At 41.3% G+C, this 19355-nt stretch overlaps 1 protein-coding gene across 5 annotated transcripts in view; it reads right to left on the bottom strand.

The window, feature by feature from the left end:
* The window catches only part of ZRANB3 (zinc finger RANBP2-type containing 3), a 305162-nt gene that overhangs the window by 25851 nt on the left and 259956 nt on the right, over positions 1-19355 (bottom strand). For all 5 annotated transcript variants that reach the window (XM_070768553.1, XM_070768566.1, XM_070768548.1 and 2 more), the window contains 3 exons: positions 7735-8140; positions 4538-4732; positions 562-644 (listed from right to left, as the gene is read on the bottom strand). In XM_070768553.1, coding sequence (XP_070624654.1) covers positions 562-644; positions 4538-4732; positions 7735-8140 — 684 coding nt within the window. The remainder of the gene's footprint in view (positions 1-561; positions 645-4537; positions 4733-7734; positions 8141-19355) is intronic.

The following is a 19355-nucleotide window of genomic DNA, read 5'->3' as shown; positions in this document are numbered from 1 at the left end:
GCTTCCTAGAGTTACTCAACCCACTCCAGTGTTCTTGCCTGGAGAATCCCAGGGACGGCGGAGCCTGGTGGGCTGCTGTCTATGGGGTCACACAGAGTCGGACACGACTGAAGCGACTTAGCAGCAGTAGCAGAGTTACTCAGCATGTGTAGGCAGGCTTAGGCTTCTGTGAGAATCCTACTGCTGCTGTTGCTGCAGGATCAGTGCAGGAGGCGACTTGGAGTGAGAGTTCACCAGGGCCAGGCACTGTGCTAATGGCCTCCCAGGAGTTAGCTTATTTTGTCCTGGCAATGACCACTCCATATTTTACAGCTGAGGAAACAGGCACAAGATTCCACAGTCAGTAACAGATCTGAACCTAGGCACCGTGGCCCTAGAGTCTGCACTCTAACTACGAAGCTGTTTGCCACTCTTTGTCTTTAGATTTAACAGAGGAATCTGAGAATTAGCTTTAAGTAGGAAAAGAACTCACTACCCATCTCACTGCTAATAAAATTATCTCCATTGGAACATGAAAAAAGGAAGCCTTGGGTATGTTTCCAGAATCCACATGATGCCTACCTTAGTATAGACGTGAATCCGGTCAGTATTCTTACTTGCACAAAACATCAGGGTATCATACACTGGCCAGTTCTTCAGCTGTTCTAATGAAGAAGATAAAAAAGAACCTGAAGGCATATCTACCCTCTACCCAGAACAGCTTTAATCCTATGTGGGTTAGGATAATGAAAGAGTTTTATCAAATATATCAGCACACTGAACAAAGAACATGTGCCTGGGCATGAAATAAACATGGCAGGTGATCTAAGAGCTACTGGTTTATATGGTAACCAGTTGCTTTGGAACTTTTGCTAGTGACCCAACAAGAAAAAAAAAACGAAATTCAGCATTTGCTTTATAAAAGATAAGCATTAGGCATAAGGGAGAATTTCTTACCCTGAAAGAGTCCCTATCAGTCTTGAAAGAGTCTAGAATCTATTCCTATTGCTACAGAGGGTTTAAGTTGAGACCGAATGAACACCATTTTGATTATCCGCAGCAAGACTACCATGTCGAGGGCCACTTAAATGACTGATGCCTTATGGCCTGGTGCCTCACATTCACAAAAGGAGATGAGTGAACAAGACGTCTTTCTCATCGTCTCTGTTTATTTTTTTCTCAGTCCTACTGACCAATATATTCTGTGGAAAGGATAGGGTTATCCAAGCAGATCTAAATAATAATTAGTTAGCACTTATCAAGCACTAACAATGAGCCTGGTACTGGTCTAAGTACTTATATTAACACCTCTCAGAAACAAGTTGTGCGTCTTACAGAGGAGGGAAGCAAGGCACATCAGTCTGCCCAAGGCCACTGGTAACAGAGCCCAGTAATCTGGCTCCAGAGCCTATGCTCTTAACTTCTGCCATGGTTCCTCAGTGACCCTTTCAAGTATTTTTCCAGATATACAAGTCTATGATTTATTTGCAGTATCATCTATTTGAATATTTCTAATCGAGACATCAGTCACTTTACAAACTTAGACTGTGGATTATCCCCATATTTCATAAATTCAAAAATGCATGCTTTCCCCACACTTGAATATCTCTGAAATTGGCATGTCTTCCAGTCAACAGCCTTGGCATTTTACAACTATGCTTGGCCAGGTGACAGCTGTAAGGTAGTTTTCACTGCCTGGGCATGAGCTTAGTCATAACTACAACACCGTTTTCACTTCGACACTACGCTTGAGATATATGCATTGTCATTTCTGAGTGTTGATTTTGATTACCTTCAAAATGTCTTCAAAATGTTTTACTGTGGTTTGGGATTTAAATGAAAAGTTATCATGTACACCAAAAACTTGCATACAGGATGAGAAAGCATAAATTTGTTATTAAAGAAGCAAACATGCATCGCTGCAGGGATAACCAGTTACTGTGTCATAGCGAAACCGGCAGTTTGTTTCTTTATTTTGGCTGTGCGTCTTCATTGCTGAGCAAGCTTCTCTCTAGTTTTGGCAACTGGGGGCTACGTTCTAGTTGCAGTGCTCAGGCTTCTTATTGGGTTGACTTCTCCTGTGTGGAGCACAGGCTCTAGTCTATGGGCTCAATAGTTGTGGCACAAGGGCTTAGTTGCCCCAGGGCACGTGGAATAGTCCCAGACTGGAGATTTAACTTGTGTCCTCTGCATTGGCAGGTGGATTGCTATCCACTACACCACCAGGGAAGTCCCATCTTTTTCTTTCTTAATGTACATAAAGTAAGTGCCTACCATAATCACTGTCTCCAGATTTGAAGAACTGTGGTTAATGCTTAAAGATCAGAAGTCACTCTTTGATAAAAAGCCTTATGAGAACAACTCCAAATCAGCTGATGTTTTTTGGTAACTACTAGTTACATCAGGGAATGTATTTTTCATTTTTTTCATGTAGTATAATTTAATGGTTCCAAACACCAGATAGCATCTTATGAAGATACGGCCTTCCTTCCAGACCCTTAGAATTCTAGTTAGAATGAAGCTGCAATTCCACAGTGGTATACGTCACTCTGGTTCTAAAAGAGCATATGTGGGTAGAAGCATCTTACTACAATGTCCCTTCTCTTTCTTGTTTTTCAAGGAAATCCATGTCAGTGGGAAGATGTGAAGAATTACACTTTTGCAGCCCAGTGATCTGAGAAGTAAAGAGAGAAAAAAAGAAGAGGGAATAGGTGTAGGGGAAAATACCAGCATTGTTTACTGGATGAGGCCAATGCAAATTTCACCAGCAGAATAGAATTTCTAAAAGTCTAGTGATTTTCAAAAAGAATGTGTAGGTAAAGCTAACATACATCTTCATCAAGGGACCAATTTGTAACTAACAAGCATTTCCTTGCTGTAGATGGAGAGTCTCATGGCCCAGCTGACAACAATTGCCAGTCGCTGATTCTGGGTCTGATGTTTTGTTCACTGACCTGGACACTGTCCGAGAGCAATGGTTTCATCCTCAATGGGGGCACTGTCAGAGTACACACAAGGGAACTAGAGACAAGACGCCTGAGTCCAGATTGTCTACTTAAAGGCCGCTAAAATTAACAGACCTGAACAGAATCTATTGTGAGATAGTTTTGGGAAGACCTTGAGGAATTAGAGGAAAGGAAAGCTGAGCACAGAAGGAAGATGCCTAGAGTTTAGAAATACTTAATAAACATTTCATTTTAGAGCTATGAATTCAACATGGAATTATATCTATGTTTAACTTCCCTGGTGGCTCAGACAGTAAAGAATCTGCCTGCCGATGGGAAGAGCCCTGGGGGAAGGGAATGGCACCCCATTCCAGTATTCTTGCCTGGAGAATTCCATGGACAGAGGAGCCTGGTGGGCTACAGTCCATGGGGTTGCAAAGAGTTGGATATGATTGAGTGACTAACACTTTTATCTTTTTAGAGCTATGAATCCAACTCTAAACTATATCTATGTTTAACAGCAACTAACTTAAAAACTTTGACAATCCATCCTGAACACTTTGGGGTTGTTATAATGAAACAACAACCTGTTGGTTACTATGGTCACAAACTGAGTAACAAAGAAAATAACCCCACAGTACTCACAATCTTTTGCCAGCTGGCCCATAAAGATTGTGATGGATGACATACAGGCTGGTATTTGCCAACCACTGCAGGCATAAATAATGAATGGAATCAAGGAAAGAAGTAAATAAACCTGAGACACTACATGGTTGGTTGGTCATGATTCACATAGTCTTGAAATTATGTTCCTTAAAAACATTTTACTTAAAAAAACAACAACCCTCAAAACTCAAAATATAAAATATGCTGATTAATTGTAGCCACTTAAAAGAAATTCATGTGTATGGGTTCGTGGTGGTACAGTGGTTTAGAATCCGCCTGCTAGTACAGGGGACACAGGTTCGCTCCCTGGTCTGGGAAGATCCCAGATGCCGCAGAGCAATTAAGCCCGTGCACCACACTACTGAGCCTGTACCCTTGAGCCTGCGCACTGCAACTACTGTGCCCATGTGTTACAGCCTGTTCTCCACAGCAAGAGAAGCCACCGCAACAAGAAGCCTGCACACCACAGTGGAGAGAGGCCCCAGCTTGCTGCAACTAGAGAAAGCCCGCATGCACCAACAAAGACCCAGTGCAACCAAAAATAATAAAAAATAAAAGAAATTCACTTGTAAAGGATGAATGATCTCCTAAGTGGCTGTCAATCATCTGTCAATCTTAAAGCAATCCATGGTGTCCAAAAGAACCCCCAAATATCAAAACCATGCTCTCACTGCAAGAATGGGCCGAGCTTGGTGGAAGCTGGGCAACAGGCCGGAGACAGCACATGTAGCCCGTATGAGTTTAGCTCTCTCTGTAACATCTGAATGCCAACAGCTCTGCTTTTCTAGCCATCTGGTGTTTATGTATGTAGTTACAAATGGTTGGTATTTTTAATATAAAAGGGAATACAAGGAACCTGGAACAAGGTAGTAATCGCAAACCTATTAACAGTGTTCCACGTCTGAGCATATGGTTATTACTTGGATCCTGGAAATGGAAAGACTTACCATCACCTGGCTGGGGGGTGAGTCTGTCTTCACTCTCAGTTGTTGAAATTTCTTCCTTGCTCTTAGCTAATGGTTCAGGTGTTGAATGTGCCAGGACTTGTTTCTCCCCGTCAGAACTAGTCTGAATTTTTTTGGAGGTGTCCTGAGAATCATCTTTCTCGTTTTTGTTTTTATTCTGGGTCTGGCTGAGGCTATCTATTTGTGGAACAAATTTGTACAACAAACAAAATAATTCATGAAAAACAAATAATTTACACTTATATTTAGCTAAAGTCATTGTGTACCCTAAAGCCAGTACAGAAAGTAGAGTTTAAAAATGTCACAGCTAAGTTGTACAAAAAGAAACAAAGTCAGCAACATCTGTTCATTCTTTCTAAATATTTATTGGGGATCACCAAGTACCACTCTAGGTGCTGGAAAGGCAGAGGGAACAAGTCAGAAAGGTCCCTGCTTCCTAGAGATTCCATTCCAAAGGCAGAGATAAACAGGCAAACAGATAGGATCTTTTTTGCTAAAGAGCATACGTGAGTTAGAGGATGGGGTGGAAGGCTCCCTGGAGCTGAGAGCTGCTCAGGGATCTGGGAAGCCTGGCCCCAGGGGGCCTGTATTCTTGACTTAGAGCCTTAGTGTCACTGGAAGCCATTAAAGGGTTGTAAGCACAGGAATGTAATGATCTAAGTTTTTAAAGGCTCCCTCCATCTGCTGTGGAGAGAAGGACCAGCCTCAGGGAGGCTTCAGAGAGATGCTGGTGGCTTCCAGTGTGATGGTAGCAATGAAGATGTAGTGACTGGAATCAAGGCACTTTGTAAAGGTTACACTAGCGGAACTTCATGAAGATGGGAGGACAGGGAAAAATCAAAGATGCTGCCTCCAGGTTTTTAGCACAATGTAGGGAAGACGGGGGAAGAGAAGCTTTGGTGTTAGATGTAGTGACTGTAAATCAAGAATTCCATTTTGGACATGTTAAACTTGAGGTACCCTTTAGACATCCAGGTGGAGATGTTATGTAGGTCACTGCATACATCCAGTCTGGAATTCAAATGAGAGATACAAATCTGGGAGTATGAAGTATAAGATGCAGAGGATAAGCAATAGATGTTAAGAACAAAGCACAAGAGAAATGTTACATACTGACAACTCTAGTGATCAATGCTTTTGAATCGTGGTGCTGGAGAAGACTCTTGAGAGTCCCTTGGCCAGCAAGGAGATGAAACTAGTGAATCCTAAAGGAAATCAACCCTGAATATTCATTGGAAGGACTGATGCTGAAGCTAAAGCTCCAATACTTTGGCCACCTGATGAGAAGAGCCAACTCACTGGAAAAGATCCTCATGCTGGGGAAGATCGAAGGCAAAAGGAGAAGGGGATGACAAAGGGTGAGATGGTTGGATGCCATCACTGACTCAATGGACATGAACCTGATCAAACTCTGGGAGACCATGAAGGACAGGGAAGCCTGGCATGCTGCAGTCCATGAGGTCACAAAGACTCAGGCATGACTTGGTGACTGAACAACAGCAAGTATCCAATGTAAGCAAATTAATGTACTAGCTAATGTACTAGAGACCACTAGTTAACAGCTTTATAAGACTTTCCAGTCCTGTATCCTAATATTGCTCATTTAATGTTTTGAATTCACTGTTTCCTCAAAGTGTTATGTGGCAGGTATTGATTTTAAAATTTAGATGAATTGGAATTCTGCTTTTTAATACTTTGGGGATGCATCCAAATCAAGGTTGTAAATGATTATGTTAAACTGTAGTATTATTAATCTAATAATTATGACTACCAGATATGGTAATATCACTGTTACTTGGAATATGTATTGTTCTTAAATCAGATTGTTTCATATTCACAAAAGGTGTTTTGTTTTTTTAGACTGCTTGACAGTTTGCTTATTAAATCATGGTTCTAGAAATCTTCATTGTTGCTCTTGGTATCATAAAGAAAAATCAGAACTTATAAAACCCTATTAAACCATGATTTTTATTGCTCAGTCATTCAATTTATAGACTTTGTGTGAACTAATATTATTTTGTAGTCATGAGATACTTTATTTTTATTGCCTGTAGCAGTTGGAAATTGAATGAGATAATGCAAATTGTGGGAGATATTATATGGGATAAGCTTGTGGCTCCAATTTAGTTCATAGACAACAGGTGTCCACGTTACAAATATAATCACCCAGATGGCAGACTTGTCAGTTTTGGGAGGAACACCCAGAATCAAAGGAGGAAAGACTCAGCTACTGATTACATTTTCTTTCAGATCAAAATTAAGGCAGAGGAGAGCAAGGCAAGCAGGAAGGAACTGCAGCATTAGAGCTTCTATCTTTGCTGAGACTCTGTTAATGTCAAGACTCTGGAGAATTCACATATGATGGGAAAGTGTGTATAATCATTACACACTTTGATAAGATTTTATTTATAATTTCTTCTAGTTTCCAAAACCATACACTTGGCATTTTTAGTGACCATAAAAATGGTCTCTAAAACTGGAAAAAAAAGAATACTGATGATGATTTTCTTAAGACAACCACAGTTGTTAATAGTCACTTCAAAAATAAAACACCAGCAAGCATATCATATCACGCAAGCAAAACATACTCTGAGGTATGTTTATAATTTCTTTTAAATAGCATGTTTTAGAAAAGAATAAACTCATAAAACAGACGTGAGATTTGGTTTTTAAAAGAAGATCAAGAGAGGAATTTTTATGATTTTTCATGGGAGAAACATGGCACAATAAATATTTCAGTAGGCGAAGAAGCTACACTGGATTCATTCTGCTATTTAAACAAAATAATCTACAATTTCTTTAAAAACAAGTATATTCTACAGAGGAAAGAAAACAGCAGGTCTATGGCTATAAGGCATATTTGCTGCCATAGCAACAGAGCTTCTATTCCTGCCCACTGAATACACGTCCTGCTGGCATTAATCAGAAATGTCCATTTGTGCCAAATTAATGCCATGTCACAGACGCCAGGGGATATATATTCTTGACAGAACTGGGAGCTTTTCACATTCCACAAGGGGATAAATTCACAGTCTTCACTGTGGAAGCTCTTCCTCCAGCTTAAACACTGAAGTTGGAACCCAGTCATGGATCTCTGATGACAGCAGTTGTCTCTAAACACACAGGTTATCTGAAGACACCACTGCTACCCGCCTCAAGGTCGCCCTCCATGTACTCACCAGCGCCGCCCCGTGGATTCTCACACATTTCACAGTAAGGTAACACCGAGTTATTGATGTAGGTGCAGAAAGCACACTGCCAGCCCTCACCACAAAAGGCTGGGGTAGTGGCCTGGGCCTTGGCCTTGCAGATCCCGAACGTGAGCAGAGCTTCGGCCTGCCCAGGCCGGCATGGCTGCTCCTCAGGGGGCCTGCAAGGGTCATCGATGGCGACCGATTTCAGTTTTTTAGCTTCAGGTTCAAGATCACTTTCATCACCTCTGGTGGCTGTTTTTACAGGGTCTGCTGGCACTATAGTATTTTTCTCCTGGGATACCCTTGATTCATCACAGGAGGTCTCCAACTGTCTTTTCTTAGCGTTTGGTAAAAAGAATGATCGAATATCACGCTGTTTTTCTTTTTCAAACTAGGAAAAAACAAAGTTATTAAATTAAGAGGCTATTGAGTGTGTTCTTCCTAAATGAAATAGCTTAACAAACTTGTCATTAACCATATTCCTCTATCTTTTGAATACCCTATTGGAAATGAATTCAACCCTGCGATGACTCTTCATATATACATACATGTAGAATACCACTATTGTCTCCATATACTTTGTGTCTAACTTTTTTTTTAGCACTTACAACGTGTGAAGCATTTTATGTATATCAACTCATTTAATCTTCATGCTAGCTCTGTGAGGCAGGTAGTATTACTCTTCCCAAATTTCAAATGACAACACTAAAGCATTAGAGAAGTTAGGTCACTTGGCTATTGCTATTGCTAAGTCACTTCAGTCGTGTCTGACTCTGTGTGACCCCATAGACGGCAGCCCACCAGGCTTCCCCATCCCTGGGATTCTCCAGGCAAGAACACTGGAGTGGGTTGCCATTTCCTTCTCCAATGCATGAAAGTGAAAGTGAAGTTGCTCAGTCATGTCCGACCCTCAGCGACCCCATGGACTGCAGCCTTCCAGGCTCCTCCAACCATGGGATTTTCCAGGCAAGAGTACTGGAGTGGAGTGCCATTGCCTTCTCCGCACTTGGCTATAGAAGTCATATAATAAAAATGTACTTTGGCCTCTAGATGTATGTCAGGGAAAGGAAGCAATTGTGTGTTTAAATATTTCAGGTCAATAAAGACTTGAAAAATGTTTTCATGCCCAAACTATAAACACAATGTTCATAAACAATATATTTTTCATATTAAAATAGTTTCCTGACTAAGGAATATTTTCAAATAGCAGTAAAGATATGAATTAGAACAGTTTCTTTAATAGAGATAGTTTAATAATTATCTTGTTCCTAAGAAACAGATTTCTCTTTTCTAAAAGCAGCAACTTCATGATCTCATGTTTTCCATCTTCTTTTCAACATGTAAATTTCAACCTCCTAATTAAGAGAAAGGATAACAGCCATTTCCACAGCTGATTAGCCAGCAGTTAAGGTAAATTAAAGGAGTTAATTTTAGAGAAGTCCTGCTAAGGCCTGAACTGGGTACATGGTGGACACACGCTGTGGCAGACTGCACAAAAATGGCCAATTCTTATCCCGTTTAACACACTTGTCTCTCAATGTCACACTGACACACCTACATTTAGAGGTGGGGTCTGTGTTCCTTTCCCTAGAACCTGGGTGGACCTTTGTAACGGTGTCAGTCAGCAGAATGCCATGAAAGCATCGCTGTGTGACTTCTGAGGCTCCGTCATTGAGGCTGATAGGGCTTCTGGCACTCTCCCCTTCTCCTTATCTTTCGGGAGGGACACTAGCCTTTGGGACACAGCCACCGTGTTGTGGGGAAGCCCAGGCCACACTGGAGAAACCACGTACGGGCATTCAACTCTTCAGCCGCACATGGGCCCCCCAGTGACGGTCAGCATCAGCTGTCAGACATGTGAGTGAAGAAGCTTTCAGATTCCAGCTCCCAGTCTTGGGATCGATCAGCAAAGGCCCCACTTCTCAGGCAGCAGACATGTCATCTCCATTGCACCCAGGCTGGATTCTTTATCCACAGAAACCATGAGAAAAAATACACAGCTATTGTGGTTTCAAGGCACTAAGTTTTGGGGTAAATTGTTATGCCACAATAGATTACAGATACTATAGTGACATGCAAATGTTGCAAAGAGAAAGTTTACATAATAAATCTTATCTGTATTCTTTAGTAGTGCTGAATAAGAAAGATTTAGCAAATTAATCAAGACAGAAGGAATAGTGGTTACTGGGAGCTGTGAGAAAGGGAAAAATGGAGTTATTGCTAAATGGTTATGGAGTCTCTGTATGGGGTTTGAAAATAGTGGTGTCAGTTGTACAACACCATTAATATAATACACGTCACTGAATTATACACTTAAAATAGTTACGATGGCAAACTTTATAATAATGTACATAATCACAAGTATTTTAATTTCTAAAAAAGGAAAAAAGGTAGGAAGAGAAGAAAGAATACTTATGTTGTTCCTATATTGGAATAATTAAAACATATATTTTAGGAAAAAAGTCCTCCTCAGTAACATACAACTTTGATTTTGTATGACTACTATTTATATACTCATATACTATTGCAATGGCACCCCCCTCCAGTACTCTTGCCTGGAAAATCCCATGGACGGAGGAGCCTGGTGGGCTGCAGTCCATGGGGTCGTGAAGAGTCAGACACGACTGAGCGACTTCACTTTCACTTTTCACTTTCATGCATTGGAGAAGGAAATGGCAACCCACTCCAGTGTTCTTGCCTAGAGAACCCCAGGGACGGCGGAGCCTGGTGGGCTGCCGTCTGTGGGGTCGCACAGAGTCGGACACGACTGAAGCGACTTAGCAGCAGCATACTATTACAAAGTTATCTAGTAAGTTGTGGAAGTTACAGAATGTAGACAAAAATATAAAGAATGAAATCAACCATGAGACAAGATTTTTAAAACCACGCACAAGAGAAATTCTAAGAAAAGCGTGGAGGAAAGCAAGGAGATTATCAGACTCATGGAGTTTGGTGTTAAAAAGGTAACAAAGAAACAAATATAGTTATACATTTAAAGAGAATGTTCTATTTCATACAACAGCACTGCAGAGAACTCCTTGAACTTTGAAAATATTGGCAAATATTCAGCAAATGTGAACAAATTCTACCAGCTATTTCTAGTTAAACAACAATGATTTTACAAGAGAGGTTAACTTTCTGAGTCCTTGTACATGTCTCAAAATGACCTGATTTTGCCCTAACTCTTAGTAGTTTTGCTGGGCAAACAATTCTCAAAAATCTTTAAAGAAATTGCTTGATTTCTTCCAACATCTGATGATACTGACAATGTTCCTTTGTAGTTGCAAACTCTTTCTTCATTTTATAGAGGCTTTTGGAACCTTCTTTTCATCCCTGGTATTCTAAAATTTCACAATGATCTAAGTCTATATACTCTATCTGTGTCATCTGTATCTATATGATTTCTGCTCAGCACCTAGGATACCCTATTAATTTTGTATAGTATTGATCATCTCTAGTTCTTGGACATTTCTATTCTTTTTTGATAGTTTCTCCCTCTTCGTTTTCTCACTTCTGCTTTTCTGGAATTCCTGTTAGCAGAATGTTGGACCTGGACATTTACGTCATCTTTTACTTTCATATTTTCCTTCTTTGTGTCTTTTTACCCTCTAAACGGGTTTAGCTATTTTATCTTTCAATGCTTCCATAAAATTAGTTTGGCAGTCATATTTTTAACATGTAAAATTTCCTTCTTGTTCCTTTTTCATAGTATTTTGATTTTATTTGTATGTGCAGTATCATCTCAAATCTGAAGATACAAATTAGTTTTTTAAAGTTATCTCCAGGATCAATTTTTGTACTAGTTTATTTTGTTCAGCTTTTCCACACCACAGATTTCCTTCTCAAATGTCCAATGACCTCACACAGAAGAACGATGGAATAGGAGGGCTGCCTGGGAAATCAGGACACATGGGCTACTGACTGAACGGGAGGGGTGCGGAAGATGGAAGGGACTAGAGTGCTCCTCAGACTCCTAAGTTTCTGACTTCTGACACTGTATGGATGACATTTTGAATTATCATAACAGAGAATATAGGAAGATAAATGGGCTTATTATTGTCTCATTATCTTAGAATAGAAGGCAAAAAGAGAAGAGATAAGGAAATAGAAGTTTACTTTTAGATATGTATGAGGACTGGTGGGTGCCAGGGTGGTGAATTCCAGGAAGCAGGTCCACAGTTGAAGGGAAAGAAACATCTGGATGCCTGTGTGGGAACCAGTGACCAGCAGAGGTGGTTCCAGTCAGAGGCCTGGATGTCACGAACAGAGGGAGGAGGAGGTAAGAAGTCATGGATGGAAAGCAGAGGGATGTTGAGAGTGGAATGAGGAGGAAGAGATGCCAGGGAAGGAAACAGTAGGAACAGTAAGAGGGTGGAAAAGCCAGGGGATCAGTGGCTCCTGTGTTTTGGTTTCTACTCATGATCCCAAGCACCCAGAAAAACCCATGTCCTTCAGATATTTTTAATCAGATCTGGGAGATTTTCTTATACTTTTTTCCCTCTGTTTTTTATTTCTGGAATTTCTATTAGGGAAAATCTTCTGAACTGATCATTTGATTTTCTTTGCTTTTTCTCACATTTTTTTCCTACCTCTGTTGTTCTACTTTCTGTATGATTTCCTCATTATCTTCCTTTTAGTCCTTGTCAGATTATTATTTTCTGATATTATAGGTTCACTTTCTAAGAGCTTTTCCTTGTTCTTTGATTATTCCCTTTCCTTATTCCTGTTTTGTGGGTGCAATACTTTTACTTCTTGTGAACATGAATGGAAGGTTTTTTGTTTTCTTCAGTTTAGTTCAGTTCAGTCACTCAGTCCCAACCCCTGGAGGGTGAGTTGCTAATCTGAATTTTTTTCAGCCTGAGAACTTGGGACACAGTTCAGGGCTTGTGCTTCCCAGAGGTGTGCTTCCCTTGGACCGTGTCTCCACCGGAAGCGAGCCCTGTAACCTTCTCTGCTGCTCACTTCGGGGTGAGAAGTAGGAAGTCCCATTATGGCCTTGGGTTTTGGCTGGTTTCTTTCATACACCTGTTTACCAAATTTTCCTGGGGTGCTTTCAGGCACTTACAGGTCTATTAATAAAGCCAGTTCCTTTTTATTCACAAGGCTATTACCAAATGGAAGTCCCCTTTGTCAGGGACTCCCAGCTGGAGTCTGGGGTACTGAACTCCACCCTGAACTCCTAACAGTGATAGTGGTAACCGAGAAAGAAAAACGGCAGACATTTCACAGGTAATATCATCACAGTGAGGCCTGGGAGGAACTCGGCAGCAGGTGCAGGAGAAGCAGAAGGAATTGAAGCGGGCATGTAAAGGAGATTCCATAACTAGAGGCATGCAAGTAGGTAAGGGCAGGACAAATGGAAGCCACAGGAAGTGATCCAGTTTAGTCTAAAACTGAAGAGTCCATAGCAGAGGTGTCTGTGTGTGTGCTCAGTCGCATCTGACTTTTTATGACTCCACAGACTATAGCCCACCAGGCTCCTCTGTTGAAGCCTGGCTTGGAGAATTTTGAGCATTACTTTGCTAGCATGTGAGATGAGTTCAATTGTGCAGTAGTTTGAGCATTCTGTGGCATTGCCTTTCTTTGGGATTGGAATGAAAACTGACCTTTTCCAATCCTGTGGCCACTGCTGAGTTTTCCAGATTTGCTGGCACATTGAGTTTTCTTCAGCTCATTACAATGTTTCTGCTTCTTTTCTATCCTTTTTTTGTTTTACATACTAGTCCTCACATAATTTGGTTTCTGCTTTGCCCATGAGAGGATTTCTTCCAAACCTGGTGACCTTCACTGTCTTTTCACAGTTTTTTTTAAACTTTTTATTTCATATTGGAGTATAGCTGATCAACAATGTTGTGATAGGTTCAGGTTGAAAGCAAAAGGATTCAGAAATACATATACATGTATCCATTCTCCCTCAAATCCCCTCTCATGCAAGCTGCCACTTAACACTGAACAGAGTTCCCTGTGCTATACAGTAGGTCCTTGCTGGTTACCCATTTTAAATATAGCAGTGTGTCAGTTTGGGATTGACATGTTCCCAACAGAGTTGTTTTTTTTTTTTTAATAAATTAATTAATTTATTTTAGTTCAGTTCAGTTTAGTCATGTCCGACTCTTTGCGACCCCATGAACTGCAGCACGTCAGGCCTCCCTGTCCATCACCAACTCCCAGAGTTCACCCAAACCCATGCCCATTGAGTCAGTGATGCCATCCAACTATCTCATCCTCTGTCATCCCCTTCTCCTCCTGCCTTCAATTTTTCCCAATTTTAGGGTCTTTTCCAATAAATCAGCTCTTTGCATCAGGTAGCCAAAATATTGGAGTTTCAGCTTCAACATCAGTCCTTCCAATGAACACCTGGGACTGATCTCCTTTAGGATGGACTGGTTGAATCTGCTTGCTGTCCAAGGGACTCTCAAGAGTCTTCTCCAACACCACAGTTTCAAAAGCATCAATTCTTTGGTGCTCAGCTTTCTTTATACTCCAACTCTCACATCCATACATGACTAATGGAAAAACCATAGCCTTGACTAGACAGACATTTGTTTACAAAGTAATGTCTCTGCTTTTTAATATGCTGTCTAGGTTGGTCATAACTTTCCTTCCAAGGAGTAAGTGTCTTTTAATTTCATGGCTGCAATCACCATCTGCAGTGATTCTGGAGCCCCCCAAAATAAAGTCAGCCAGTGTTTCCCCATCTGTTTGCCATGAAGTGATAGGAGGCTAATTACTTTACAATATTGAAGTGGTTTTGCCATACATTGACATGAATCAGCCATGGGTTGTACATGTGTTTCCCATCCTGAACCCCCCTCCCACCTTCCTCCCCATCCCATCCCTCAGGGTCATCCCAGTGCACCAGCCCTGAGCACCCTGTCTCATGCATTGAGCCTGGACTGACAATTTGCTTCACATATGATAATATACATGTTTCAATGCTATTCTCGCAAATCATCCCACCCTTGCATTTTCCCACTGAGTCCAAAAGACTGTTCTATACGTCTGTGTCTCTTTTGCTGTCTCGCATATCGGGTCATCATTACCATCTTTCTAAATTGCATATATATGCGTTAGTACACTGTATTGGTGTTTTTCTTTCTGACTTACTTCACTCTGTATAATAGGCTCCTGTTTCATCCACCTCATTAGAATTGATTCAAATGCATTCTTTTTAATGGCTGAGTAATATTCCATTGTGTATATGTACCACAGCTTTCTTATCCATTCGTCTGCTGATGGACATCTAGGTTGCTTCCATGTCCTGGCTTGTCTATTCACATTTAAAAATAAGACATTAAAATGCCAATGTAAGCTCCAAGTGGGGGACCTCACTAAAGGTCATTGGTGACTGCTAGTCCGGGGATTCCTTTCAGGCTCCACAGCCTTTTCTTGGTCCAGTCAGTTTATCCAGAAAGGAGTCCTCCAATCTCCTGCCTGGAGGATACAGCACTAGCTAACCAGTGACCTGGAAGTTGATCAGAAGTGAAGTGATCAAGAACAGGGTGCTAAGGATTTCACCACTGATTAAGGAGTCTTCCAGTTAATGTGTTTGTTTTCAATTTACTGTCTTACCCCACTCCCTCAACTGGTTCTTCTCTTACATCTTAAAAGAGGAACAAATAAAATAGCTAAATAAATGAATAAAATGTCAAAAACAAAGACTACAAAAGATAAAATAATCAAAGCAGGGCACTGTCATCTCCATTGAATAATGTTTAATAACACCAGCATCTTTTGTCTCCTTCTACATTTCAAAGAATTTGATTCCAGTTGTCTAAAACATTTTAAGCTCCCCACCAAAAGATAAAACAAAAGATTATTTCAGATTTGTTTATAAAAGAACAATACAAAACAAAAACGTAAGAAATCTTTCATTAAAAAGTATTCTCAGAGGCGGTCGTAAGATGGTGGAGGAATAGGATGGGGAGACCACTTTCTCCCCCACAAATTCATCAAAAGAACATTTAAACGCTGAGTAAATTCCACAAAACAACTTCTGAATGCCGGCAGAGGACATCAGGGACCCAGAAAAGCAGCCCATTGTCTTCAAAAGGAGGTAGGAAAAAATATAAAAGACAAAAAAAGAGACAAAAGAGGTAGGGACAGAGCTCCGTCCTGGGAAGGGAGTCTTAAAAAGAGAGAAGTTTCCAAACACCAGGAAACACTCTCACTGCCGATTCTGTGGCGAGCCTTGGAAGCACAGAGGGCAACATAACAGGGAGGAAAAATAAATAACTAAAACCCACAGATTATGTGCCCAATGGTAACTCCCCCAGTGGAGAAGCAGCGCAGACACCTGCACCTGCCACTAGCAAGTGGAGGCTGGACAGGGAGGTGTGGGCTGCATTGCTTAGAATAAGGACCAGGCCTGAATGCCCGAGGGCAATCTGAGCGAACTAACTTGGGCTAGCAAACCAGACTGCAGGATAGCTACCACGCGCAAAGCCCTAACCTAAGACATCACCAGGCCTGCGCACAGAACTAAGGACTGAACAGAACTAGCCAGCTGCAGACCATCCCCCTCTGGTGACAGGCAGCCAGAGCCAGAAAGGGGCAATCAGAGCCCCAGAGAGACATTATCTACCAACCTGCAAGCAGGCTTCTTTGCTAACTAAGACTTCTTGTGGTTCTGGACATCTGCCTGCGAAGGTGCACCGGTTGTACACCCAGAAAACCGAGTGGCAGGGACTGGGGAGGTGATAAGTCACAGCGACCATGCTCGCCAAACACCTTATCACCTGAGCTGCTCGGACCTGAGAAGGGCACAAAACACAGGCCCAACCGAGTCTGCATCTCTGAGGACTACCCAAGTGCCTGGACCTGAGCAGCTTAGACCTGGGAGGTGCATGCAGCCCAGGGCTGGCCTCAGACGGTTCCCGGCGGAGCAACCTAGAGCCTGAGCAGTGTGGGCAGGGAGGGCACAAGCGCCATGACGGGGGCAGGCCCAGTGTGACTGAGATACTGTGAGCACACGCCAGTGTTATTTGTTTGCAGTGTCCCTCCCTCCCCACAGTGCGACTGAACAAGTGAGCCTAAAAAAAAAAAAAAAAGTGTCCACCACCACCCCCCTTGTGTCAAGGCGGGAATCAGACACTGAAGAGATCAGCAAATAGAAGAAGCTAAAACAGAGGAAACCGCCTTGGAAGTGACAGGTGCAATAGATTAAAACCCTGTAGTTAGTACCGACTGCATAGGAAGGGGCCTATAGATCTTGAGAAATATAAGCTGGACCAAGGAACTATCCAAAAAAGAACTGACCCCACCTTGCCCACAACACCACCAAAGAAAGTCCTAGATATATTTTTACAATCATTTAAAAAAAATTTTTTTTAATTTATTTATTTATTTATTTTCAATTTTAATTTAAAAAAATTATACATGTGTTCCCCATCCTGAACCCTCCTCCCTCCTCCCTCCCCATACCATCCCTCTGGGTCGTCCCAGTGCACCAGCCCCAAGCATCCAGCATCGTGCATTGAACCTGGACTGGTACTTATAAAAAAATTTTAAGTCCTCTATTACTCTTTTAATTTTCATTTTTATAACCTACTATTACTTTGCAAAAAAAAAGACCCTGTTTTTTAAAGCAAACTTCATATATATATATTTATAATTTTTGTGACTTTTTTCTTTAATATTGTATTTTTGAAAATCCAACCTCTACTCTAGATTTTTAATCTTTGCTTTTTGTTATTTGTTATCAATTTTGTACCTTTAAGAACCCAATATTCAGTACCCATTTTTACTTGGGAGTGAGATTACTGGCTTGACTGCTCTCTCCCCCTTTGGACTCTCCTTTTTCTCCACCAGGTGGCCTCTGTCTCCTCCTTCCCCCTTCTCTTCTCTACCCAACTCTGTGAATCTCTGTGTGCTCCAGATGGTGGAGAACACTTAAGGAACTGATTACTGGCTGGATCTGTCTCTCTTCTTTTGATTCCCCCCTTTTATCCTCCTGGCCACCTCTGTCTCCTTCCTCCCTCTTCTCTTCTCTGTATAACTCTGTGAACATCTCTGAGCGGTCCAGACTGTGGAGTGCACATAAGGAAGTGATAACTGGCTAGCTTGCTCTCTCCTCTTTTGATTCCACCTCATCTCATTCAGGTCACCTCTAACTCCCTCCTCCCTCTTCTCCATGTAACTCTGTGAATCTCTCTGGGTGTCCCTCACTGTGGAGAAGCTTTTCATCTTTAACCTAGATGTTTTATCAACGGTGCTGTATAGAAGGAGAAGTCTTGAGACTACTGTAAAAATAAGACTGAAAACCAGAAGCAGGAGGCTTAAATCCAAATCCTGAGAATACCAGAGAACTGACTCCAGGGAACATTAATCAACAGGAGCTCATCAAACGCCTCCATATTTACACTGAAACCAAGCACCACCCAAGGGCCAACAAGTTCCAGAGCAAGACATACCACACAAATTCTCCAGCAACACAGGAACACAGCCCTGAGCTTCAATATACAGGCTGCCCAAAGTTACTCCAAACCCACTGACATCTCATAACACATTACTGGACACTTCATTGCACTCCAGAGAGAAGAAATCCAGCTCCACCCACCAGAACACAGACACAAGCTTCCCTAACCAAGAAACCTTGACAAGCCACCAGTACAACCCCACCCACAGCGAGGAAACTCCACAATAAAGAGAACTCCACAAACTGCCAGAATACAGAAAGGCCACCCCAAACTCAGCAATATAAACAAGATGAAGAGACAGAGGAATACCCAGCAGGTAAAGGAATGGGATTAATGCCCACCAAACCAAACAAAAGAGGAAGAGATAGGGAATCTACCTGATAAAGAATTCCAAATAATGATAGTGATAATGATCCAAAACCTTGAAATCAAAATGGAATCACAGATAAATAGCCTGGAGACAAGGATTGAGAAGATGCAAGAGAGGTTTAACAAAGACCTAGAAGAAATAAAAAAGAGTCAATATATAATGTCAATATATAAAGTCAATATATAATATATAACGCATAATGCAATAAATGAGATCAAAAACACTCTGGAGGGAACAAATAGTAGAATAATGGAGGCAGAAGATAGGATTAGTGAAATAGAAGATAGAATGCTAGAAATAAATAAATCAGAGAAAAAAAGAAAAACAAATTAAAAGAAATGAGGACAATCTCAGAGACCTCCAGGACAGTGTTAAACGCCCCAACATTCGAATCATAGGAGTCCCAAAAAAGATGACAAAAAGAAAGACCATGAGAAAATACTTGAGAAGATAATAGTTGAAAACTTCCCTAAAATGGGGAAGGAAATAATCACCCAAGTCCAAGAAACCCAGAGAGTCCCAAACAGGATAAACCCAAGGTGAAACACCCCAAGACACATATTAATTAAATTAATAAAGATCAAACACAAAGAACAAATATTAAAAGCAGCAAGGGAAAAACAAATAACACACAAGGGGATTCTCATAAGGATAACAGCTGATCTTTCAATAGAAACTCTTCAAGCCAGGAGGGAATGGCAAGACATACTTAAAGTGATGAAAGAAAATAACCTACAGCCCAGATTACTGTACCCAGAAAGGATCTCATTCAAATATGAAGGAGAAATCAAAAACTTTACAGACAAGCAAAAGCTGAG

This window comes from Bos indicus, chromosome 2 (genome assembly GCF_029378745.1).
Source record: "Bos indicus isolate NIAB-ARS_2022 breed Sahiwal x Tharparkar chromosome 2, NIAB-ARS_B.indTharparkar_mat_pri_1.0, whole genome shotgun sequence".
Lineage (NCBI taxonomy): Eukaryota > Metazoa > Chordata > Mammalia > Artiodactyla > Bovidae > Bos > Bos indicus.
The sequence above is the reverse complement of the archived record's forward strand: the minus strand, read 5'-3'. Positions and strand labels throughout refer to the sequence as shown.